At 50.4% G+C, this 25,265-nt stretch overlaps 1 protein-coding gene across 2 annotated transcripts in view; it reads left to right on the top strand.

Annotated features, from left to right (window-relative positions):
- The window catches only part of PAK5 (p21 (RAC1) activated kinase 5), a 160,187-nt gene extending 136,127 nt beyond the window's left edge, over positions 1-24,060 (top strand). For both annotated transcript variants that reach the window (XM_039716994.1, XM_039716995.1), the window contains 7 exons: positions 6,176-6,952; positions 11,866-12,357; positions 14,647-14,780; positions 17,061-17,187; positions 19,810-19,935; positions 21,531-21,665; positions 22,221-24,060. In XM_039716994.1, the coding sequence (XP_039572928.1) occupies positions 6,176-6,952; positions 11,866-12,357; positions 14,647-14,780; positions 17,061-17,187; positions 19,810-19,935; positions 21,531-21,665; positions 22,221-22,376 (1,947 nt within the window). In that variant the 3' untranslated portion in view covers positions 22,377-24,060. The remainder of the gene's footprint in view (positions 1-6,175; positions 6,953-11,865; positions 12,358-14,646; positions 14,781-17,060; positions 17,188-19,809; positions 19,936-21,530; positions 21,666-22,220) is intronic.
- The last annotated feature ends 1,205 nt before the right edge of the window (positions 24,061-25,265 follow it).

Below are 25,265 nucleotides of genomic sequence, written 5' to 3'. Positions count from 1 at the left end.
TGGGCATTGCATTTCTGTGATTCCCCCTGAGCAGGGGAAAGGTCCTGCTTGAGAGCTGTCCCAGGCAGGGATGTGTGATCTGCTGGAAGGGGATTAGAGCAGTTCAGGAGGTGGGATCATGGCTCACGTGCTGGGACACTTCATGGCAAGGGGCAGGTGACACCATCTCGTGCTCCTGCTTTGGGCAGGTGACTGACTCTGTGTAAAGTGCATGTTTGGTCCAGGGAGCAGAGACCCAGAATCCTGACCTCTGCAGTCTGCAGAGCGCCTTCCCCAAGGAGGGAGCTGTGGGATACCAAAATGATTGCTGTTTTCTAATCCTGTTTTTATGGGGAGAACGAGAATTTATAGCACTGGGAAGGAATTCATAACAGAAATGATATAAACTCCAAGGCTTCCAGGTGTAAACCAGGCTCTAAATTACAGGCTTCAGGAAGGGATGTTCTGACACACTTCCCTGTCTGTTGTGTACTCCTTGTGACTAACTCTGAGTAATAGCTGCTTCTGCAGACAGGCTGTAGATCAGAACTGGAGCAGCTCCCACAGGACACTACTGGAGGGTGCAGAGTGATGAATTACCTCCTGTCCCATCCAGCGCCATTTCTCACCCTGTATCTGATGAGTTCCTGTCCAAAAGGCTTCTTCCCAGGCTAATCTGTGTGCCACAAGTGCCCTAACTTCCCACTTAGGGGAAAGAGGGGATGGAGGTGTAGAAATCTTTTCAGTCCTTCTCATGAAGCTTACCCGTTCGGGTGTAATTAAGAATTCACTGGCATGTGGAAGGATTGGGAGGACAATTCTGACACTGTCATTTGGAAAAGCAGCTGGGAGGTCAGAATTGTCCCCAGGTGAATATTCCATGGAGAAAAGCCTGAAGTGCCCAGTGGAGGCACTTTTCTGAGAGCAGCAGCCCCAGCCCCTGGAGCTGTGGGCAGGCCTCAGTCTCTCCCCTCCCTCTGCCCCCGTGCCCACTCCTGGTGGCAGCCTCAGCGTGGCACCTCAGCCTTGGCATTGGCCTCACTCACAGGGGAAGGGATCCACCCCGGGCTGCTGCAGAAAGCAGGGCTTGGCTTCGTGCTTTCGCTCTTTGCAGGAGTTCTGAGAGGCTCCACCTTTGTGGGTCACAGCATCCCAGAGGGGTCAGTCTGGAAGGAGCACGGTGGGTCACTGGCTCAGGATTGTGTCCAGGCAGGAGGGAGAGCCCACAACCCCTCTGGGCATTTACTGTGACCCCATTGTGTGCTCACAGTAAATTCTTCCTCCTCCAAGTACTTTTTCTTCTGGTAGGAGTAGATCAGATGCAGACCCCCGATGCCTTTGGCTGCAACTATAAAACTGTGTTACTCACAGGGAAAGCTGGAGTTTTCCTTCTGTACTGATGACAAGGATCAGTTTTTCTCTCCAAGTCATATTTGTTTACACTGGGAGTAAAATGTGGTGTCATGAACACAGCTTCAAATACTTTGAAATGTCTTGCAACACAAGAAAATAAATTACCAATACATCCATCACTTAGAATTAGATTATTCTGACCATCTGTGCTTTATGCACCTTTTCTTAAGAACAAAAAAAATTATTTTCAGCCTAGGCTGTGCTTTTAGTTTATGTGTAATGCAGATCAGGGGAGAAGCTAGCTAGAGGCAAAATCAGAGTTTAGACTGGCTGTTTGTAAGGGCGACCTTCCCTTAAAATTCCTTTTTTTTTCTCCCTCACATCACAGAGATTTAAAATCCTCATTGACTCCAGAAAACACAGCTCCAGGAGGACAAAGGATGATATATTCTTAGCGAGTGTGTAAAGTATAGTAGTTCTAAAGACAATAAATGCAAGGTCGCATTAGGGCACAGCAGTTAATTACCCACTTCATTACTGTCAAGGTTAATACAGCGTTTGAGCGCAGGAGCTGTTCCTCATCTCCGGCTGGAAACGAGGGAGGACAGCTCCTGTGCCAGGCAGATCCATCACAGCTTATCGGGGCCGGGCAGGCGCTGCGGGGCCGTGGGGGATGGCTGCTGTCACTGCCTGCCAGGGCTGAGCCAGCCCGGGCTGGGCACGGCCCCGAGCCCTGTGCCGCGCTGGGACGGGTGCAGAGGTTTAGTAAACCTTGGAAAATACAACAGCAGGCTGAACAGAGAAAATGGTACAGCACTGGGAGCAGAGCGTTCACCCAGCGTGGGCTCACCCACACAGTGGAGGTTTCACCTTTTAACCCTTTGGGCCTCCCAAAGTCCTGTCCATCGACTCCTCTTTCCCTGCCCAGAGTTCCCGACACCTTGACTGGGGGTCAGCTGTTGCCATGTAATGAGCCAACCTCCCAAATGTCCCAAACCCAGGCCACCCTGATAACAACACGAGGGGGTAAAACATAACTACAAATCTATAGAACTTTTCTTAAGAATTATACCTGATATTTGCATTCACTGTGAGAGTCAGCCATGGCATTACTCATCTGTCACAAGAGGAATGGCAGCGGGAAATTCCCAGCACTCCTCCATCCATGGGACCTTCATCCCTCCTGGGCTGCACAGGGCTTTACTGAACACCATGGGCATGGAGCCCTGGGGGCTGAGGGGCTCCAATCCCACTTTTCCAGCCTGGACAAGGTGCTGTGCACACTTCCATTGCAGGATTTCAGCAGGCAGCACAAAGGCCTCGGAAATCTTGGCCCATCAAGCTTGGCAAAGGATAATTTGCTTTTATCCATGTTGGCTGCAGCAGCCCTGAAAATTCCATAACTTTAAAAATGCAGACCATTAAGTGGGTAAAAAAATTCAGAAAACAATCTCTGCAAATATATCTAGAATATAGAGACAGGATCCCCTCCTCCTCCTCACATTTTTTTTCAGTTTATAAAGCCATTAAAATTAGAAAAGCTAGTGTAGTTCCTGTGACACTAATTACCATTATATCTCTTTCCATGATAGCTCTTTCCTGTTACATTTTCTTTCAAGGTTTTTGTTTTGCTTTTTAAGTTGGAGCTCAGGTTTCCCATCATTTGTGATTCCTGTCATTGTATGTTTATGCCATGAGGTTTTCCCTCTGCTCCTGATAGCGTGCCCAGAGTCCACAGTCCCAAGCCAAGACCCCACATCATCAGTGCAGCTTTTCCCCTGCAGTCATTCCTCGTGGGCCTGGCACTGCCATTAGGATTTCAGGTTTGGGAATTGGGCCATGCTTATGGCAGCTCCCAGTCTCAGGCTTCTTCCTGCAGATCCTGTGCTTCCCAGGAAAGCTGTGGGTGCTGGCAAGCCCCAGCACACACTTTCTCTCTAGTAAATCACTTCAGGACAAGTTAACATGGTGCAACATATGTTTTATTCTTTGTAGCATCTTACTTGATTTATTTTTTTAATTTTGATGCTCTGCTCATTCTTACAGAACAATTACTTTAATTACTCCTTTACACCAATACCTTCTTCAGGATATTAATTTGTTTTTTCAGCCTAGTAAATGGTTCTACCCACCAGAGAGTTAAACAATGTACTTCAGAATTGTGTATAAACAATTTAAGTTCTATTCAGTTAGCAAAACACTTGACAATATAGAGCATTTCACAGGATCTTGGTGAAACACTTCCCAAACTTTCTTCTCCATGGACACTGCAGTTCTTTTGATAAGAATGGTGCTGGATATTTCCTTGGAAAAGATCAAGCTGGTGTAGGCTGTCTGATTGAGCCTGGGGGCATCTCACCAAGTCTGGCCTTCCATAGAAGGGAAAAGCAAAATTTAAAAACAGGCCAAAGCAGATAGAAATATTGTTGTTGTTGTTAGAAATAATTACGTATCATAATTGATAATAATTGTTACTCATAGTAACAAAGCACTGACTATTCAGGAAGTGTGCCTCTGGAATAGGTAAGTTTTATCCTCCCTTTGTGCTGGCCATTTTCATTTTCTCATGGAAAATATTCTAATGCCAATAGGAATTGCAGCCTTCACACTTGCAAGTCACTGTTTGCCAGTGATCATCCTTAAAATGCTGGGATAAAAGAAATGGGGTTTAGTTCTTAATCCCCTTAACTTCACCAGTCAGGATGAGACAGCACTGAGGTCCCAGAGCTGTCCAAGACAGCTTCGCCAGGCTGAGGCGTCAGTGGCAAATGCTTTTTTTTCTTTTCAAACCAGAATTCCCTATAAGATCATTTTACTATTAGTGCTATTTTTAAATCCTCATAATCGAAGAGGTTCCTCCCACGCATGCACCTGTCTGCAGAAAATCCCCAGACTGCAGGGATCTGTCACCAGTCAATTCCCCAACATAAACACTCAGCTGCATTCTTCTAAATCTTCCTCCTGGGGGTGTCTGGAAATGCAGACAGAGCGTGCCTGGAGGAGCAGGGGGCAGCTCCTCTTCCCCCCATGGGAGAGGCCCCTCTGCTCCAGGGCTCCCTGCTCCCCTGGGCACCCCAGGAAACCTCTCCTTTGTGCAGGCCAGTCCCGTGGAGAGTGTGAAATGGGCATTTCCCTCCCGGGCAGGCGTTTGCACAGGGCTGCCAGCCGGGTGTTTCAGTCTCGTTTTCAATTAGAAGCATTTCATTGTCGGATGTTGCTGGTTTATTATGTGATAATTAAATATGAATGGTCGCGCAGCCATCCTGCCTAAGAGGCTGTAGCAGAATTAAACCCATCCCTCTCATCCTGCTGAATGGCTTTGGAGGTGAAAGCAGTGATCTATTTGCTGTCTCTTATTTTCGCTGTCCTATTGTTTCAGTACCACTGGCTTCAAAATAGCAAACTAGGCAAGTAATTACAGACATAAATCAGAACAGGAGGCAGCGTGAGGTCAGCACTGCTTTGCTTTGTGCCTGCCTTTTCTCAGGGAGACAAAGAGGTACATTCCTCTTAATTCTGTGCTCTTACTAGTGATTGAATGCTTTTTTTGACAAAGTTTGGACCCCTGAGTGCTTTCAAGCAGGAGTTGAGCAGTCTCACTATGGTTGGAATAAAGGAATGAGTGCAGGGCAAGTGACCAGGCTGGGTCTGATATGCTGTGGTTGGTGTCCAGTATTCCACATTCAGCACATGCCATGCCTGCTTGGCTCCTGACACACCACAGTCAGTGTGCAGCACTTCCAGAGAGGGAAATCTCCTTGGGCTGACCACGGTGACTCTGTTGAAAAGCTCAGTGAGTTAAGCAAGATGCAGCCAGAGATATTTAGCCAAAGTAAATCAGCAAAGCAAATGTGTTTTCAGTAGAGCCTGGCTGATTTATGGCCCTGGCCACCAATCTGTACATCTTATTCTTGTCGGGTGTTTGCAGACGTGAAGTGGAGCTCAATGGCAGTCCCCAGGTGAGGAATGGATGCAGCCACGTGTTACAGCCCTCAGGTGGTACTGGCTAAAAAATAAAACCTTTCCTGAAGGAGATCTGTACCCACACACTGCTCACCTCCCATGCTAGCAGGAGCAGCAGTGTTCTGGACATAAAGCAGTGGGGATGGGATCTGTGGAAGGCTTGGCAATAGTGGGGCACAGACGAGGCCAGCACTTGGCATCCCTGGTGTGGGTGTCCCAGAGCCGTGGTTGTGCACTGTGGCTTGCTGGATGCTGTGTGTCACAAGGAGATGGAGTTAGTTGAGTTAGAGTTGCTCCCTCTTTCCCAAGTGTGTTTTACACTAAGTTAACTAAGAGGCAGTCCCCAGTGGGATTCTGCTACTCGGGAACATACTGTTTTGTAAAAAAAGAAAAAACCAAGAAAATTCAATGCCTGCTTAACTGTATGCTACTTTTCATTCCAGCAGTTTGTTAAAATAGCTCATGGAAGTGACCACTGAATGATTCTTGCTTAGCTTATCCGTGCCCTGTAAATCCGACTCAGCCCACAGTGTGGCTTGATGCAGACAACTGAATAAGAACAAATGAAACATGTGTAGTGAGTTTAAATGTATTATTGTTGGCTGCTGAGCACCCACCTCTGAAACTGGGCTTTTTGAGCGTGTCTTGGGGTTGCATGCCAAATCCCAGCTTGTGATCCGCACTGTATTTAAACATTTCTTCGTGTGTAATTATTTATTGAGGGTTTTTTTTTAATCAATGAGATATGTGACTGAAGAACATAAGACATTGCTATGGGTGGTTCTGGGTGAATCACAGACTTTTTTCCTTTTTGGTGGTTTTTTTGGTGAAGTACTAAGCAAAAACCAGTATTTAACCAAAGCAATTTTTTCATTGCCAGACCATCGTTCGAGGAAACAAGCCTCGAAAGGACACCTCGATCAACGGGCTGCTGGAGGAGTTTGACAACATCTCAGTGACACGATCGAACTCTCTGCGGAAGGAGAGCCCCCCCAGGCAGCACCCGGGCGCGGCGAGCCACGCGGCGCGGCCGCGGGAGGAGAACGGCTACGTGGCGTACTCGCGCTACTCCAGCGAGTCGGACGGCGCGCCCGAGCACCTGGGGGAGAGGTGCCGCGACAGGGCGCTCTGCGGGGACGAGCTGGACAGGTTCTACAAGCACAACGGCCACGTGCTGAAGGTGACCTCCCGGGACATCTACTACTCGGAGGTGACGCCCCTGCAGTCGGAGCTGGCCAGGTTCCTGCCGGATTACCAGGCACAGCTGGAGCCCAAGGCCAAGGCGCTGGAGTACGGCCTGAAGCTGGAGTACCAGCGGGTCCCCAGCGGCTCCTCCCTGGACTACAGAGATTCCTTCCCCTACGCCCCATCCCGGGCATCGCTGCAGAGCGAGTGCCCCAAGGAGAGGCTGGAGTACGGGGACGGTGACTGGGGACACGGCCTCGGCAAGGAGGACTACGACAAGAGGCCAAAGTCGTCCTACGTGGACCCTGCGAGCCCTCAGCCGGCCATGAGGCAGAGGTCCCGCTCCGGCTCGGGCCTGCAGGAGCCGGCCATGCCCTACGGAGCCAGCGCCTTCAAGGCTCACCAGCAAGGACATTGCTACAGCTCCTACACCTACCCCCGGCTGTCCGAGAGCGCAGCAGGCGTGCCCAAGGTAAGCCCTGCCGGGACACTGCTGCCAGGCGGGGATCAGCCCCTGCACAGGGCAGTGCCACTGTCAGGGGCCAGGAGCCGTGACACACGGGCTGGGAACGTCCCCGAGCGTCGTGTGCCTGCTCCTCGGCAGGTGTGGAAACACGCCCACTTTACTTGGGTGTGTGAAAATGGATGCCAGGGACCCGTGGGTTTAAGATACTTACTAAAAGGCAGGCTTGGAGTGCCCATCTTCTGGGGAATTTATTGGAAATTCCCAGTAAGTGCAAGTTCTGTGGCAGGTTTTGTAGCTTCAGGAGTTCCTACGCCTGAGCAGATCTGAGCAGGAGGTGAGATGCTGGTCTGGTGTGTGTATCAGATACTTCTGTGTTTGAATTGTTACTGTGCAAGGCTGAAACCTCTGTGCTTCAGTATTTATACTGTATTTATGCCATCTTTATATTACAAGCTCTTGACTGCCCATTAGGGTAGGGGCTTACTCCCTTCTGCATTGCTTTTAAGCACTGAAATTAAGTCAGAGCAGCTGGTCTCACCCAAGACATTTTAGATGTAGTTTAAAAAAAGGGTTGATGTGCAAGAAAGCATTTCTGCCATGTTACCTAAAGGCTGCTCCTCTGCACAAATCTGTCCCTGCTCTGCCACAGAGGTGTGTTACCTACCCAAGCTGTCCAGCCCCGCTTGCAGCAGTGTGCTGTGAGCACCTGTTCAGTTCAGAGTGCTTTTCTCACAGCTCCAGTAGCATAGCCATGATGACCTTCTTAAGCTTCTGATGTTTGCAAGAGATGCTTTTTCAGTGTAGTTTGCTCTGAACATCACTGAGTTCCCCTAGCAACGGGCACTGTGGTGATCATTTTTCCAAGTCTGGGGTTGCTGTGACTTTCCACATGCTGAGGTAGGAGAGTGTCAGTGTTCTCCTCTCTGATGATAGCTGAGCAGTGCATCTGCCTGCTGGCTGTGTCTGCTGCAGCCCCAGGACTCTGCAGATCCATGATATCCCTGGCCTGGAGCTGTGCCAGCCTTGTGCCCCCTTAGGTTTGGCTGCTTTGCCATGGTGCAGTGCCCCATGGGAAAGGGTGAGCAGTGCATTTTTTGTCCCTCTTTGCACTGGAGCACAGAGCCAGGCTTTGGAGCTTGAGGATAAGCCCTGGGGGGAGTAGAAAAGTCACCAGGTCTCTTTAGTGCCTTTCCAAAGCTCAGGGTGTGGTGGCAGGAGGGTGTGTGGTACTTATGCACCAGTGAGGCATTCAGTGTGGATTCTGGAAGCTGGGAGGAAAATCTGGCATGAGTTAGCTGCCATTTGCTTTACTGAAAGCAGTCATTTTGTCAGAGTTTAGAAAAGAGGAGGGCAAATCCAGTAATTCAGAGCCTGTAGCACCTGCTTTGCCAGTTCTGCACCAATCAATAGGGCAGAAGACACAGGTGTTTATTATAGGATTCCAGCACTTTGAAAAATATCCCATTAAAATGCAGTAACAGCTTTTATTAAAAAATATATGCCTCTATGCAAGATTCATTGTGAGCTGTTCCTCTCAGAGCATCAAAAACACTCCTACCTTGGTGTACTGAAACTTGATGATTCACTGTTAAATGCAGCAGTTCAATTCCCAAACCTGTCCACAGCTCCTGGAGGTGAATAGGAGTTTCTTGTCTTGGATGATTGCTGAAGACTCTTCTTTTCAAGGGGGCATTAGTAAAATAATGGTTCATCAAATGGGATTACTAAATGAGAGTCAGATCTCAAATCAGATATTGTACAAATGAGATTAGGTTTCAAGTATAATTAAAAGGGGTGGAAAAGTAAGTGAAAAAGTCTGCAGGCACAAATGTGTGGCATCAAAGTGTCTTAACAAGGATGTTCATTTTGGCTTGTAAATGTGAAGAGCAGATTTGCTTCAGTACTATTTGCAGGTAAGAGATGTCAGACCAATCAAATGTGTGCCCTGTTTCATCACCAGGGGTTTCAGAGTTGTTAGATCAGAGGACTTGCCCTGCCCTGGGCTTGGCCACTGCTGTGCAGTGGAAGCATGGAGGTGTAGGAAGCCAGAGGCTCGATGTGCCTCCCTCTGAGCCACCCCTGTGTCACCCAGCTGCTCTCCTGTCCTGCAGACTGGCTCCAGGACACTGCAGGAGTTGCAGAGTCTGCTGTGTTACCCTCACCACCCAGAGCTGGTGTCCCACCTCGATATTGTCCCACAGTATTGAGTTCATCATTGGCTTTTTTCTGGTAACTCTGTACTGCGTGGTGATTTCACCCTCCTCTTCATCACAGGCAGCCCTCTTAACTTCTGTCACCCAGCCCTGTTACTTCAAAGCTCCTTTCCCTGTCATTTCCCAGGAGGAGCTCTCTGGGACCCTCTCCTGTCCCTCTTTCAGAGCCCATGATGCCTGCTCCCCTTTGCTGCCTCGTGCTGCTGTAGCACAGCAGAGGTGTCTCACCATGGTCCCCTGTGTCTCTGTACCACGGGGACATTTCCAGGCCAAGCCTTTACTGTCAGAACCCCCTCCTTTTCCCGTGTCCCCACTCAGGTGCCAGCAGCTGCCCTGAGTGCTGCTGCCCCTGTGTGTGCAGCAGGGCGTGCTGGGGCTTTCCCCTGCCAGGCAGCAGAGTGGCCTCTGCCTCTGTGCTCTCGGTGATTCACAGACCATCCCTTCTGCACTTCCCCTGGCAGACTGCAGACGGGGGAGTGTGCCAGTGTGCCAAGGTGAACGTCGTGCCACAGCTTTGGCTGCTCCTTTGACCTGACCTGCAGTGAGTGCAGGACCGCTTGCTTCTTCCCTTTGTGGTGTTTAAAGACTTTCTGTTCAGTAGGAGGCTGCACTCAGTAGCAGAAATAGAATTATTGGAGGAATAAAGTGCGTTCGATTTTGCCGTGATGTGGAGCGCTGTGTCAGGACACAGCCTGGGAGAGCTTCAGCTGATTTACTCATTACAGCTCCTGACTTCTTGTGGCATTTCTTGGGATTCAGGAAGTGGCTTTAAAAGCATTGTGCAGCAATGCTAACCTCAGAAAGCTTCCGAAAACTCCTAGCAAGCACACTGAACACTGAATTTTCATTGTAAACTTTTACTGCAGAATATTCTTTTGCCAGTGTGTTAAGCCTAGGGCATACTCAGAAATACCAGACATGGGTGAATCCTCAAATAATTCATTGGTGTGGATTTATCCACCTTGAATTTCTAGACCAGTTTTTCACCATCTCAATGGTTATAAAGAAAATGGTGTATTTACAGCCAAAGCAATAAATTACTTGTCCCTACATACACAGATATATAGGACAGGGTTAGATTGAGTTCCCCTCCCTCCACCAAACCATCTGAGCACTTCTGTGCGTTAATTAGTTTGGCAGATGTGATGTCCTTCATGAAATGCACGTGTCTGCCTCCCTTCTGTTTGATGGCCGTCCCTGCCTGATGGAGTGAGGGAAATGATGGCTGGCTGTGGATCCACTCCCTGCTGCTGTGGGTTATTGCCCCAGCACCCCCAGCACGCTGCGAGGCAGCTGCACAAAGCGCACTGCAGCTCCTCCCAGGGAAGCTCTGGCAGCCCTGGGGAGGATTCCCTGTCCCTGCTGAAGCCCTGCTGGGATGAAGGCTCACGGGAGGTGGGAAATGCCAGCAGCAAATCGCTGGAGGCACCTCCAGCTCCAGGCTCCTCCTCGCGGTGCAGAGCCCGTGCTGATAAATTGATGCTGCGGCAGATTTTTTTTTCTTTTTTTTTCTTTTTTCTTTTTTTTCTTTTTTTTTTTTTGCAGTCTTAGCATAAAATGGTCAAATGATGTTCCACTGCAGAATTCAATTTCACAGTTCAGTTGGGTCCTTGATTACACTGCCAAATTCAGATTAATGTGCATTTAACTAACATGGATCAGGGACTCCTGGCCGGCAGCCAGCAGTAATAGTAGCAGCCGTGAGCTGTGTAGAGTTTGCTGCTCTGTCCATCCCTGTGCACTGCCACTGAAATTGATTGATTAAATGAACTCATTGCCATAATTATTTGTAATTGTGCTACATGATGAGCCTGTGTCAAACCGCCCCCCTGCCCTGAGATGCTCCACACATCGTCAGGAGTCACATATTGTAAATGTGAAGATGTTCTTTTTCAGATGAAAAAATATAATTTTGGGGTGGGTTTTTTTGTTCTACATCTTTTGGGGGGGTTTAGTTTGTATGGAAGCAAGCAAATCATTATGTTTGTAAAGATGAAGTATTCGTTAGCCTTCAACATAAGAAGCTTAGAGAAGTACAAAAAATAGAAAAGAACCTACAAATGAACCAGGCTTCCCATTGGGATAATTTCCTTTGCGATTTTCTCTGATTTCAGATGAAAATTAGCAGTTTTGTGACACTGCAGTTAAGTAGTGTGTCGCTGTGGAAAATGATTTAAGAAATGGTGAATTGAATTAGGCTCCTCATCAAACTCACGTAAGCAGTCACTCAGACAACAGCTGGTGGCACGGCAAGACAGGAGATGACAGGCATTTTAGGGTGCCACCACCTCCCCAGGAAGAGGTTGGGTTATCCCTGCATTGCTGGAGAAAAACGTAAGAAAAGGCTAAGAGCTGAGAATCAAAATGCAGGTACTGGTGAGACACAGACTGGAATTCGCTCGAGGATGAATTTTATGGCTGTGGCAGGGATGGATTCCTGGAGGAGCTGGCCCAGAGGGCCTGCAGGGCACTGCAGATGCAGAGCAAATACACCTTTTGAGCACAGTCCGTTCCAGCACAGGCCATTCTGTGGCTCAGCAGCCTGTGTGTGTCCTGAGTGTGCTGGGGGCCCTGCAGCCCTCGTGGTGTGAAAACCGCTGCCCAGTCTGGGCAGAGTGCCAGCTGTGTGGGACCTCGGGGCTGGGGGTGCGCGGAGGGGCAGGAGGAGGGCTGTCCCCGCTCAGCCCTGCCGTGTCTGTGTTGCAGGTGGATTATGACCGAGCACAGCTGGTCGTCAGCCCGCCGCTCTCTGGCTCCGACACCTACCCGCGGGGCCCGGCCAAGCTACCTCAGAGCCAGAGCAAGGTCAGCTACTCCAGCAGCAGCTACCAGTACCCTCTGGTGTACCACAAGGCACCCCACTACCAGCAGCCTCCCCTCCAGCCCGGCTCTCCCTATATCTCCACGGCCTCGTACCCCAGCTCCCCCAGCATCACGTCAAGTGCTTATCCCCCGCCCAGCTGGGGCTCCTCCCCGGAGCAGCAGCCCTCCAGGGTGTCCCACGAACAGTTCCGTGCTGCCCTGCAGCTCGTGGTGAGCCCCGGGGACCCCCGCGAGTACCTGGACAGCTTCCTCAAGATCGGCGAGGGCTCCACGGGCATCGTGTGCATCGCCACCGAGAAGCACTCGGGGAAGCAGGTGGCTGTCAAGAAGATGGACCTCAGGAAACAGCAGAGAAGGGAGCTGCTCTTCAACGAGGTACGGGGCTGGGGTGGTGCCTCGGGGTTCTGAGGTTCAGCAGCAGCCAAATGCACCTTTCTAAACAGGGTGAGGAGTCCCACACACAGCTGTGCTCGTACAGATATTGCACAGCCCTTCAAGTGAGCTGCTTCTCCTCCGGGCTTCAAACCTAGGGGGCTGTCCCAGGAAACAGCTGAGAGTGCATCAGCTGGGCCCTGCAGTGTCGGGTGCTCACACATGGCCCTGCTGCCTTTTCTGTCTCGTGGCACAGTTCATCCTTCCAAGAGGAGGATCCAAACTAACTCGGCTGTTCCAGAGCGTGTGTGCTGTATTTCTGGCATCCACGTGCTGTGTGTTTCCTTCCTCCTTCCTCTCCTAACCATCAACACTCCCTGTGCTTTCTTGATGCTTACTAAGCTAAGCTGTGAGTCCCTTTTCCATGGAATTATCTGTGTTAATCCCACATCTCCTCTCCTGAGTGCTTGCAGCCAGCTCAGAGCCCACAGCTGCTTAAGGGAGACTGTTTGCCCTGTGCATGTTATTTTACATTTCAGAGCACTGCTTTTCATTTGCCATTTTTTCACCCACTTTTTTGGGGGCTTGAGAGTAGCTTCTGCAACTTGAAGAGTTTCTCCTTTGTTTAACTTCTTACTCCCTTAAAGCATCTGGTGGGGTGTGTTCACTGCTCCCTTTTTGAGATCACTTGTAAATATCCTGATCAATACCAAAAACACTCCCAAGGAAGCCTCCTGTGAGAATGACCCTTTTAATTCTATCTTTTGTTTCCTGTACACTACAAGTGTGTCTCCCCTCAGCACATGACAGATGGGTTTCTTTAAAACCTTTGAAAACATCCCATTTTTTAATTCCAATATTAAACAGCAAACTTCACCAGGTTCCTCTTTACACAGTTCATGGCTGTGCTGCTTACTTGGGCTTGGCTTTGCCCTGCTGGAGGCTCTGGTGGCTCTAAGTGAGCATCTCTTGAGCAGTGACAGCTTGAAGCAGGCCCTGCGTGCTGTGCAGGACCAGGCTGCTTCCCTGACATGCTCCAGCCGTCTGAGACTCTCTGCAGCAGTGATGGAACCCCTGTCTGAGGCAGCCCTGCCTGCCTCCTCTCTCGTGCTCGCCACCCCTCAGTGCCCCGTGGCCACGGGCACTGCTTGGCTGGGCTGCCCCACCGTGGTGCCAGTTCTGGGCAGTGCCTGGAGCTCTGGGGTTTGAGCCACCCCTGCAGCACCAGCAGTGAGAGGCTGATGTCTCCAGACATTCTGGGGACAGGGGCAGGCGTGGCCCTGCCCTGGCCAGGCTGTGCCCTGCTGCACAGGCCCCTGGAGCCAGAATCCCAGCCTGGCAGTACCTGGCATGGCAGCAGTCCCTGCACGCTGGGACAGTGCTCCACCTGCCCCAGAGGGGCCAAATCCTGCAGCTGCCACCAGGGAAGGGCCCAGCAAGGCCAAGGGACATTTGAGCCAAACATGGGGCAAACGTGTCTTGACCCTGCTTTTTCTGGGACTTTCTGAGCTGTGCTGGAACCCAGCTTGGTGGCTGTGTGTCCCTTTCTATGTGTTTTCTGTTTTTCTCTCTTTCTCCTTCTTCCAATTCCCTCTTCTCGGAATTTTCAAGCAACCTAAAATTGAACTTAAAATCAAATGAAAAGTTTACAGTTTGCCAAGTTGAATGGGCCAAGTTAATGGCTTTGAGAAGTGTTTTACATGGGTTCAGTGTTGCACAAAACCTTCTACCAGAGTTCTCTGATTTTTCTTAAGTTGCCAGTGAAGTTTTTTGTTGTTTGATCTATGGAGAATTTCTTGTTGGTATTTCTCCCCTGTGTCTAACTGAAAGTACACAAAAAGCAGTAAGCCTTTTAAAAGTCTCTTTGAGTGAGTTTTTTTGGTCCTTACTCCAGCATTTTGTTGAAAATCTGTGCAAAGTACCATTTACTACATGATAAAAATGACTTTGATGTGTTGAGCGATTGATCAGGTCGAAAAAAAAATCTGTTGTACTGAAAGCAATTGGCAATAAAAAACCAATTAAATAAACAGGTCTGTTCCTGCAGGCTGAAATAAAACAATTATCTACTGTTTATACTCTATCAACTAGAGATTCTTTTTTCTTCCTGATGCATTTACAACAACTGATATTTTTATGTAAATACACTGATTTTGTTTATGTGCTGGCACAAGGATTAGGGAGGATGTGATTCATCACAGATCCTTCCCTCAGCTCCATGACAAAGAAGGTCAAAACAAGTGTCAGATGGAGCTTGCAGCATTGCCAGCTGGTCCCTCTGTGCCTCTGCAGGTCGTGATCATGAGGGATTACCACCACGAGAACGTGGTGGACATGTACAACAGCTACCTGGTCGGGGACGAGCTCTGGGTGGTGATGGAGTTCCTGGAGGGCGGCGCTCTGACCGACATCGTCACGCACACCAGGTGGGTGGGCTGTGCCACACACGCACTGAGCACACACAGGGCACACTGAGCACACACAGGGCACACACGCTGAGCACATACTGCACACAGGGCACACTGAGCACACACAGAGCACACACGCTGAGCACATACAGAGAGCACACAGGGCACACTGAGCACACACAGGGCACACACTGAGCACACTGAGCACACACTGCACACACACAGAGCACACACAGAGCACACAGGGCACACACAGAGCACACAGAGCACACACTGAGCACACACTGAGCACACACTGCACACACAGAGCACACACAGAGCACACACAGAGCACACACAGAGCACACACTGAGCACACACTGAGCACACACTGCACACCCTGCACACACAGAGCACATAGACCACACTGCACACACATAGAGCACACTGCACACACAAAGCACACTGAGCACACTGAGCACACACAGAGCACACACTGAGCACACACTGAACACACACTGAGCACACTGCACACACAGAGCACACAGAGCACACACAGAGTACACTGCACACCCTGCACACACAGAGCACACACAGAGCACACACAGAGCACCCTGCACACCCTGAACACCCTGCACACCCTGCACAGGAAGCACATGTGGGCACACACAGATCCATTCAATGCACTCCATGGTAGCTGCAGTTAAACCCATCCCTGCCAGTTAAACCCATCGCTGTGCTTCCTCAGTCAGGCAGAGCTGCAGGTGAGCCCTGTGGGCAGCAGCCTTTGCTGAGCCAAAGGGAAAGGAGCACCTGAGAGGGCCTGCTGCTGGATGGGGGTCTGCTAACGTCTGGGACACACCAGCACCAACACAACTCGTCCATTGCTTCCTCAAATGGAAAAAGAAAAAAAAAGTTCTTTTCCCTGCTTGGTGATCTGTACTGTTGGGTTTGCTGTCATAACCCTGTCTGCTCTAAGGGTGATTCCTCCTCACAAAGGTTCTCTGCAAACCAAGCCCAAAACATAAGGGGAAAAGTATTTTTATGTCAGAATATTTGTGCTTATGGTGGAGCACATTCCCATATTTCAGTTAATAGCACACCTTTAAAGTAGGAAATGAACCAGCACAAGAGCTGCTCTGCCTCTTCTGAGGGGAAACATGAGATTTTACTGCCCTCTTTACATCTGCTCTTTGTCATCTGCTTTGATAAGCTGGGTAAAATGAGATAGGGAAGATGATTCTTTATTTAATTTATTCTTTTTGAATGAAAAAAAAATTAAAAGTTTCCACACCAAACCAGTGGGAGAATATTTAGGGGGAGCAAGAACAAAAGCAAGGAATTATAAATTAGAACATTTGTGTTCTCTCCTAGTTGAATGGTGCTCTTAGATCCTACCAAGAGTTATGACACAGGTGTTTTATTTTTGAGTGTTACCTTAGCTTATGTGCTGAAATAAATCACAGTATTGCAAGTATTTGCCAAACCATTAAAAGCTCTATCTTAGATCTTTCTGACAGAAGTTTGACAGCAAACAGATGTTCCCAGGACACCACTTCTTAAGAGCTGTCATCTATTTTTTAACTCAAAATAGTATTTTCTTAATCTTCTGGGTGTTTTTTTGGTTTTTTATTTTTTTTACATTGCATGACCTTCCCTCAAAGCTTCTGCTAAAATGCTGCAAGTGGCACACAAATCAAAGCAGAAGTGTCCACGGGTGTTCTTCTGCTCGTGTAAAAGAGATGCTGGGGCCATCAGGGATGGGACAGTGGCTCCAGGGTGCCCAGCCCATGCCAGGCATTGCACTGCAGCTGAGGGAACGAGCCCAGCGTGGGGCTCTCAGCTGTGCCCAGAAATGAGGGCTCTTGTTCATTTTTCTGCTGAGGTACCCAGACTGTTTTTATAGAGGGCACAGAAGTGCTCCCAGAGCTACAGCCCAGGGCCCGACGTTTTGCCTGCTCACTTAAGGGTGTTGTTCCTCATAGTTACTCCACACCTGTCCCACCCCAGCAGTGAAGCCTGCTGGGCAGGCAGCGCTGGCTGTAAATGAGCGGTCTGTGCTTTCCCGAGGGATGGCTCTGCTTTCCCGGCTCCCGCGGTGATCCCAGCTGGCTGCAGGGCTGAGCCGTGCCGTGCCGAGCCGTGCCGGGCCGAGCCGTGCGGGCTGAGCCGTGCCGTGCTGAGCCGTGCCGGGCTGAGCCGTGCCGGGCTGAGCCGTGCCGTGCTGAGCCGTGCCGGGCTGAGCCGTGCCGGGCTGAGCCGTGCGGGCTGAGCCGTGCGGGCTGAGCCGTGCCGGGCTGAGCCGTGCCGTCCCCGCAGGATGAACGAGGAGCAGATCGCCACGGTGTGCGTGTCCGTGCTGCGCGCCCTGTCCTACCTGCACCACCAGGGCGTCATCCACCGCGACATCAAGAGCGACTCCATCCTGCTCACCAGCGACGGCAGGGTGAGCGGCCGGGGACACGGGGGGCACGGCCAGGGGACACGGGGCACGGGCAGGGGACACGGGAGGCACGGGCAGGGGACACACAGCCCTGAACATGGGCAGGGGGGATACACAGCCCTGGGCATGGGGTGACACACAGGTGACCCACGGGCAGGGGACACGGGGCATGGGCAGGGGGACACGGGGGGCACGGGCAGGGGACACGGGGGTAACTCTGGTGTGGGTGTGACACACAGGTGACCCAGGAGTGGGGGTGACACACAGGTGACCCTGGTGTGGGTGTGACGCACAGGTGACTTGTTAGAGGGTGTGAATAACTTGTGGGAGAGCTGAATCCAAGAAACACACTGGCCTCACTGGTGATTGGCACCTGTGCTGCAGGCAGTCCTTGGGAGGGATGGAAGCCTGGAAGGAAACTAAAGCACAGGAAACTGCAGTAAAGATGATGATCAGGTGATGGGAGGCCTCTGTTGGGGTCTACAGATGCGTTTAAAATCTCTTCCTTTCTACCACACTTAGTTATCATTTACTTGGCAGTTTCTGTACATGTGCTCTGCTTCCCCAAGCCAGCTGGGAGGCCAGCATCAATCTGTGCAAATAGGAAATAATCTGCATTACTGCTGAAAGCCTCCCCAGCTGGGCAGAGTAGCTCTCCCACTGCCCAGGTGCTTGCTAGAACCTGTCCCACACTCCCATGTACTCCACTTGCTGTGGCTCTGTGTTGTTAATGAGCAGGGGGAGAAGGGGACAGAATGCTGCACAACTTGTGAGCAAGTGTTTGCTTTGCACACAGAGAAATTAAGGGCTGCTCCACTGGCCTTACACCCCTGTCTAAGGCTAGACCTGGAGGGTTGGGCTGAGCCCAAGAGCTTTGGTTTGGAGCCAGATCCAGACCTGCCCCTGCACAGGTAAAGCCCTTGCTCCCCAGCCTGGTCTGACTCCGGAGCCAGAGGCTGGCCTGTCTGGTTTGATGCCCACTCCTCACCACGGGAGAGGGATTTGCTTCCTGCAGCAGCCACAGGCTGCTCCTCTCAGTCCTGCCAAGGAAAGACAATCCCACGTGTGTAGGAGTTCTTCAGTTGTGATTTCAGTTCATGTTGCTGAATAACATCTGATCTGTGCTCGGATCTGCATACAGTGCCTCATTATACTCATTACTCCAGTCCTTATTATCTGCATTGCAGATTTCTTCATGGCTGTGTTGTGCAATTACCTTTTTTTAGAAAATCGTTGTCTTTTATGTACTCCAATGAGCAATAGATATGCAAAACCTCTTGTGTTCCTATAAAAGAAGATTGGGCTCTGCTTCCAAAATATGCATTATTTCTTCCATTCTTCATCCTGTAAACTGAAAAATACATTTAGCCTGGAGAACTTGGCTATTATTGGCTTTGTTTTAGAAATACCAACAATCATTTCATAATTCTGTTAAAAATAATACCTGTAACTTTAAAAAAAAAAATAATGTCTGTACTGAATCCAAAAGAAAACAAGTGAGTGCTGACAATGAGTCTACACAACGCAGGGATTTGTGCAGCTTCCCACTCCAGGTGTCCTGGGGCTGTTTGGGCTCACTCTGTATCCCCAGACATGGAGTACTAGGTGGGACACACAGCCTGGGGACCTTGGGCATGGGTCACCATTGGACTGTGCTGTGGTGGAGGGTAGGAAAACATCCAGGAAAATCCCTTGGAGAGCTTCCAGGCCTCCAAGTAAGTACATGAGGGTAAAGAAAGATTTTAGCCTTAAGGATCAGGCTGTTTCTGGAAGGGGTGATGGCACCAACCCTCAGACCAGCTTGTGGTGGAATTTTCACCTTGGCATTGGACAGCGACAGAGAGGGGGAGGTGATAATTTTCCATAATTTTTGTTGTTAAAAAAAAACAGTCATAAAAGTGTGAGCCAGGCACATGATGCAGGCAGAGCTGCTCTCCGGAGTGCTTGTGTATCCCATTATTTCTATTTCAGGGCACTGCCACAGCTGCTCAAGGACAGCACTGATTCCCGAGCAAAGGGACCAGGTTCACTTTTGGAAGGAGTCTCGTACCCTTCCCTGCCTTCAGCTCTGCTCCCCTGCTGCCCACAGGTGGCACACTGCTGTCCCCAGTGTGCTCCTGGGCCTGGCAAACCACTGGAAGGGTTTTGTTTTCTGTGGGTGGTAAAAGGAGTGGGGTCAATGTCACTTGTTTCCCACATTTTGTGGCAAACTCAGAGATGGCACAAACTGGTGTGAACCACAGGAGGGGTGGGTGTCACTTGGAATATGTGTATTCCTGGGTATCACATGTATAACTGCAAGCATGGGGGTTCTCTTTGGAATGGTTTGTTTTCCTTTTATTTTCAAGTGCTATAAGCCATCTATCACCTCCCCATGCTTTGCTGGTGGAGAGGCAATGGGCTGTGACAGATGATATCAGGAATGAGCAGCACTGCCACTCTCCTGCATCTCCCCTTCATTCTAATGAGCTGTGTGCTCCCTGGGCTGTCCCCCCAGACCCTCCCCCAGAGCTGCTGTCCTGTCCCAGGAAAGCTGCAGCTCCATCCCTGTCCCTGCAGCTGGAGCTGTGCCTTGGAGGGGCTTCTCCTGTTCCTCAACAGGCCTTTTACTTCTTCTTCTCACAGATAAAATTGTCTGACTTCGGCTTCTGTGCCCAAGTGTCAAAGGAGGTCCCCAGGAGGAAGTCCCTGGTTGGGACACCCTATTGGATGGCACCCGAGGTGATATCCCGCCTGCCCTACGGCACCGAGGTGAGCACAGGGCACTGCAGGGGAATGTCCCAGCTCCTGTGGCACCGAGGTGAGCACAGGGCACTGCAGGGGGAATGTCCCAGCTCCTGTGGCACCGAGGTGAGCACAGGGCACTGCAGGGGGAATGTCCCAGCTCCTGTGGCACCGAGGTGAGCACAGGGCACTCCAGAGGGAATCCCAAGTCCCTCCAGCAGCCAGGTGGGCACAGCAGGCACTGCTGGAGGGATATCCCAGCCCCGTGGAGCTGTCAGAGCTGTGCAGGTTGGAGCATTTGCACAGCTCTGCCAAACAGCAGTGATGACGTTTGCCCCAGAGTGCAGCATCGTGCCTGCTTTGGAAGTGTTTTCCCAGGATGAAGTTATTAACTAACAGCTCCATTTAGCACTCTCAGCAGTGCAATGCTCTTACATATTTGGGCTTGGGGTGCTGTAGTAAAGGGAAGTGCCTCGTTTGCTCACTGTGCTGCTGTTTAACACAGCAGCTGCTGTTTAACACTGCAGGCTGGAGCTGCAGTCACAGGGGTGCACAGCTGCCTGTCCCAAGCAGCAGCCACCTCCCTGCCCAGCCCGTGCCACCAGGAGCTGCTCCACCCTCACACTGCTCTGGCATGGCACAGTAGGAGCAGCCTGCAGGCACTGCTCCCCACCCAGGATCTGTGCTGTTGTGGAAGACATTCCAGAGATAATAGCATCAACTATTATTAGCCCATTAATAGCTTAGGGGGATTATGAAGTGGCTGAACTTAGGGCTGCATTAAGTTTCCCCACCAGAAGGGAAAGGGAAAAAAAGGATTTAAGCTAAAGGATAGTGTTGGCAAAAGAGCAAAAGCAGAATAACTGGCCCTGGCTGTATTTGGGTTGGCAAATGACAGGAATTACAGTCATCAGAGGGCTGGGATTCTGGAGCAGCTCTGCAGCAGGCCAGGACTAAGAAAAAAAAAAAATTTTTTTTTGAGCTGGAGCTGAATCACTTTCCAAAGGTGTTACATAAGGTGCTACCTGTGGTGGCTGTAAACAAGCCTGGCTGTAGGGAGTGCCTGCATTTGCCTTGGGGTCTTGAATGGAGTTCCCAAAGTCTTTAAGCTTTGGGGGACAGAGTAAGTGATTCCACAGCAGTGAGGGGTACCCTGCTCTGCAGCAGCCGCAGAGCCAGCCTGGGGGTGGCGTTCAGTGCTGCAGGTCAGTGCCCTGGAATGCAGGGCAGCAGGACACAGCCCCTGCCAGCAGGCAGCTTCCAGTGGGCAGCACCCAGGCTGGCTACAGAGCCTGCTGTGTTCTGCCAAGCACTCTGCTAGAAGGGTACCCTGCTCTGCAGCAGCCGCAGAGCCAGCCTGGGGGTGGCGTTCAGTGCTGCAGGTCAGTGCCCTGGAATGCAGGGCAGCAGGACACAGCCCCTGCCAGCAGGCAGCTTCCAGTGGGCAGCACCCAGGCCGGCTACAGAGCCCCTCTGCTGTGTTCTGCCAAGGGCTCTGCTAGAAGGAGGTCCTGGGGGCTGGGTGAAGCCAGAGGGGATGGTGCTGGCTGGGCAGGCAGCAGCAGGACCGGGGCTGAGGCTGCTGGCCCCCAGCGGTGCCGTGAGCCCCGCGTGTGTTGCAGGTGGACATCTGGTCCCTGGGCATCATGGTGATGGAGATGATCGACGGGGAGCCGCCGTACTTCAACGAGCCGCCGCTGCAGGCCATGCGCCGCATCCGGGACAACCTGCCGCCCCGCGTGAAGGACACGCACAAGGTCAGCCTGCCTGGCACCGGGCTGGCACAGGCCCTGGGCAGGGACACGCAGGCGCGCCTGCCCGCCCAAAGCGTAGCTCACAGCTCTGAGGGGCCCCTCGAGCAGAGCTGCCACACCTGTGGGGAGGAGGAGAGGCCGAAGCCGTCGGCCACGGCCGTGGCTGTGCCTGGCCCTGGCGCTGTCTGCAGCCAGCGATGGCAGGGGAGCTGGGCACAGCCTCACACTCCGTGCTTCCCACCCTGCCCGAGGGCCAGAGCAGCTCCGCTCACCGCCCTGCTGAGGGTGGGCTGGTACACCCATGCGAGGTGCCAAGGCCTTGGGGCACCTCCCAGTTAGGGGGGGTTTCCATCAGACCCGAGCCCTCAGCCTGCCTTGATGCTGTTCTGCACCCAGTGACACCCAGACACCCCAAACATCAGCAAAGACCCAGAGCCTTCTGCTCAGCACGGCTGCTGCAGTAGGGAGGATCAGGGTGTCCCCAAGGAGACAGCATGCAGAGCCAGCACGGCTGAAGGGGCTCTTCGGCCCAGCCCTAATGCCCGTGTGCTGTTTCAGGTCTCCTCGGTGCTGCGGGGCTTCCTGGACTCGATGCTGGTGCGGGAGCCCTCGCAGAGAGCCACGGCCCAGGAGCTGCTGAGGCACCCCTTCCTGAAGCTGGCCGGGCCCCCGTCGTGCATCGTGCCCCTCATGAGGCAGCACAGGCACCGCTGAGCCTTCCTGGGACAGCTCCTGGCTGCGGGACCCGCACGGAGGAGGAGGAGGAGAGCCTTGAGGAGGAAGGCAGCCCTGTGGGAAGCCGTGTCCAGAACCCCGGGGCAGGCAGTGCCCCCTGGGGCACGGCCACGCTGAGCTGCACCGCGGGCCGCCGCACTGCTGCTCCTGAAGAACACTTTTCTGACAAAACAAAGCACTTTTTATCCCGGTCAGAGCAGCGCAATGTATTTTGCAAGAAGTTTGTAATTTTCTGTACAGTACGTTTTGATAACTTGCAGTACTTTGTCATGTAACTGTTGTGTTAGTTAAGTAATAAGTGTAACTTAGCGAGAATTTCAGAAGATGAAGTTTCCTATTTTTTTTAACCCTTTTGAAAACAGAAGAAAAAAAGACAAAAAAAAAAAAACAAAAAGAAACCACAGCCACCTTTAGGAAGTTGTGAGGTTTTCAGAGCTCCCGTGGGGTGAGGAGGGGCTGGCCCTGCCCTGCTGGCTGTCCCCTTTCCCGGGCTGGGAGCCAGCCCTGCCCAGCCCCGCTCCAGACGGGGCTCACCCCTCTCGTTCTGTGCCCCACAGCGGCCTCCGTGCCTGCTGCAGTGCCCAGGGAGAGCAGGAGCTGCTCCTGCCTGCCCAGGAGCCCCGGAGCAGGGAGGGGATGGGCTGCCAGGCGTGTGCCATCCAGGAGCAGTCGTGCTGCTGTCTAGACCTTTCTGAATGTTGATGCAACAGTTGACTACTGCGGTACAATTTTGTGTTATTTGTTGGATGACTTTGCATGTTAACTGTAGGCCTAAATAGGTTTGCCTTTAAAATTTTTAGAAGTGCTTCATAATTACTTCGATGAGAAACTAATTTTATTTATTAACAATTAGTTGTTTTTAATTCTGTATGATACAAAAGCCATGTTTTTCAAGTTTGGTTTTTTTTCTTACTGACCTCATTTTATGGTATCTTTAAGAACCACAAAGCCAACTTTGTGAACACAGTTTCTTTCTTATTATATTTCATAGTTAATAAATTAATTGTTATTTATTGTAGTAAATTATAACCAAACATCTACACCTGGCAGGAGCTGTTGCTTAAAGATCTTCCTCTGGGAGAAAAGAGTTGCCAATGGTAAAAAAGCTCCTCTAGTTCTGCCCTTAAAGAATATTTGGAGGGAGAGAAGCAATTAAAAAACAAAAGAAAAAAGGAGATAAGGACGATCTGGAGCATGGAATAGCTGATCTTACACCAGTGTCTTATCCCCAGTGCTCTCTCTCCCTACCCCTGTTTGCACATTTGAAGAAGACACTGAAGAAAATGTTTGGCTCCCAGAGCCCACCCAGCAGGGAGCACCCCCAGCCTCCCAGGGCTCTCTTTTGTAGTCTTGACAACTCAGGAAACCAGGCTGCACCAGTCCAGGCAACGGCACAACTTCATACTAGCTACAAAATTACCTTTTTTAACCATCTTTGAATAAAAAAGGGGGTTGGGGGGAGTTTTTTCTTCAATATTCAGCACATTTTAGGCTGTACAAGTGAAGAATTTTCTGCAACTTTCTTATCATTAGATACTTTAAGCAGTGTTCATCGAGTTTACCGAGAGTTTTGTCGATTTCAAAGGGGTTTTTTTGTGAACACCAGCTACTGGTGAGACAAATGCACATGCAAGTTAAATAAATTAATTAATAAACACTTTAAGCTTCAGTGTGTGGTTTTGTTCCCCCCATGCCTTTTTTCTACTTTATACATTTGACCCAGTCCCACAGTATTGGACCAAGCAGATAACAAAGGAAAAAAGTGGTTTTTATATATATATATATATATACACACATACACACACACAAGATACACATGTGTATGATGCACATACATATATAAATAGTGGTTTATAGCTGCCCCAAGTGATTTCTAAGTGTCAGTGCATCTCCACCTTCCTTTCTCCATGCCCTAATAATCCCTTTCTTTTTTCCTTACACATCCCAGTGTTCAGCTCCCAGCTGTTGATCTCTCACACCCACAGGCAGCAGCTCTTCCCAGTTTCCCCAGCAGCAGCAGTCAGCTGATGAATCTACAATGTTGTTTGCTACCCTCAAGTCTCACAGGTGAGGATTTCTATTACTTTTGGTTTCTGACATCAGTAAATACTTCAAAATACATTGGAAAAATGTAATGCCATCACCTAAAAACAAGCAACCAAGGCATGTGAAGAGCGTCCATTCACTCAGAAGCTGAGCCCGTATTGCAGTGAAATGATTCCCCCTGTCACTGAGGAGTGATGGCTGTTTCTGAGCTCACAGTTCTAAACCCACCCCCAGAGGCCAGGACATTGACTGGCTGTGTCAGCCCCCTCCTCAGCAATACATCAATAATTGATAATTAAAGCTCTAATCACAAGTACTCCGTAAGTCATTAGCAGCTGCTTTGGTAAGTGCCTAATTACTGCAGGTCCTGGCAGAGCTCAGTAGGGTGATAAAGTGTATTTATCCACCTTCCACCGCTGTGTTCATAAACATCTAGAAAGCAAAGCTTTCAATTTGCAGCTCACCCATAAAAAGCCATCAATAAATGAAAGCTAAATACAAAATTAAATCACAACAAAGTGCTGCCATCCTGAAGATGCTGCTGCAGTTTGACAAGCAGGAGGGAAGCGGGACATAATCGCTCTCATAAATAATTCTTCATAAATAGGCTTGAAAAGCTTAAAGCAATGGAGAATTCAGATCAATTTTAGTAAATGTGAGCAAAAGGATGGAGAGAATGGAAAGATTTTAAAAGGTTTTCACCCAAAACATTAAATAACTTTTTTTTTCAATCAAGATACATCAATCTGGGACACAAACTGTCACTGACATTAAATTACTGTTCCTTTTTTCTTTCTTCCCCAAAAAGCAAAAACATTTCAG

This window comes from Passer montanus, unplaced genomic scaffold (assembly GCF_014805655.1).
Source record: "Passer montanus isolate IOZ18808 unplaced genomic scaffold, ASM1480565v1 scaffold37, whole genome shotgun sequence".
Classification (NCBI taxonomy): Eukaryota; Metazoa; Chordata; class Aves; order Passeriformes; family Passeridae; genus Passer; species Passer montanus.
This window is presented reverse-complemented; position numbering and strand designations above follow the sequence as displayed.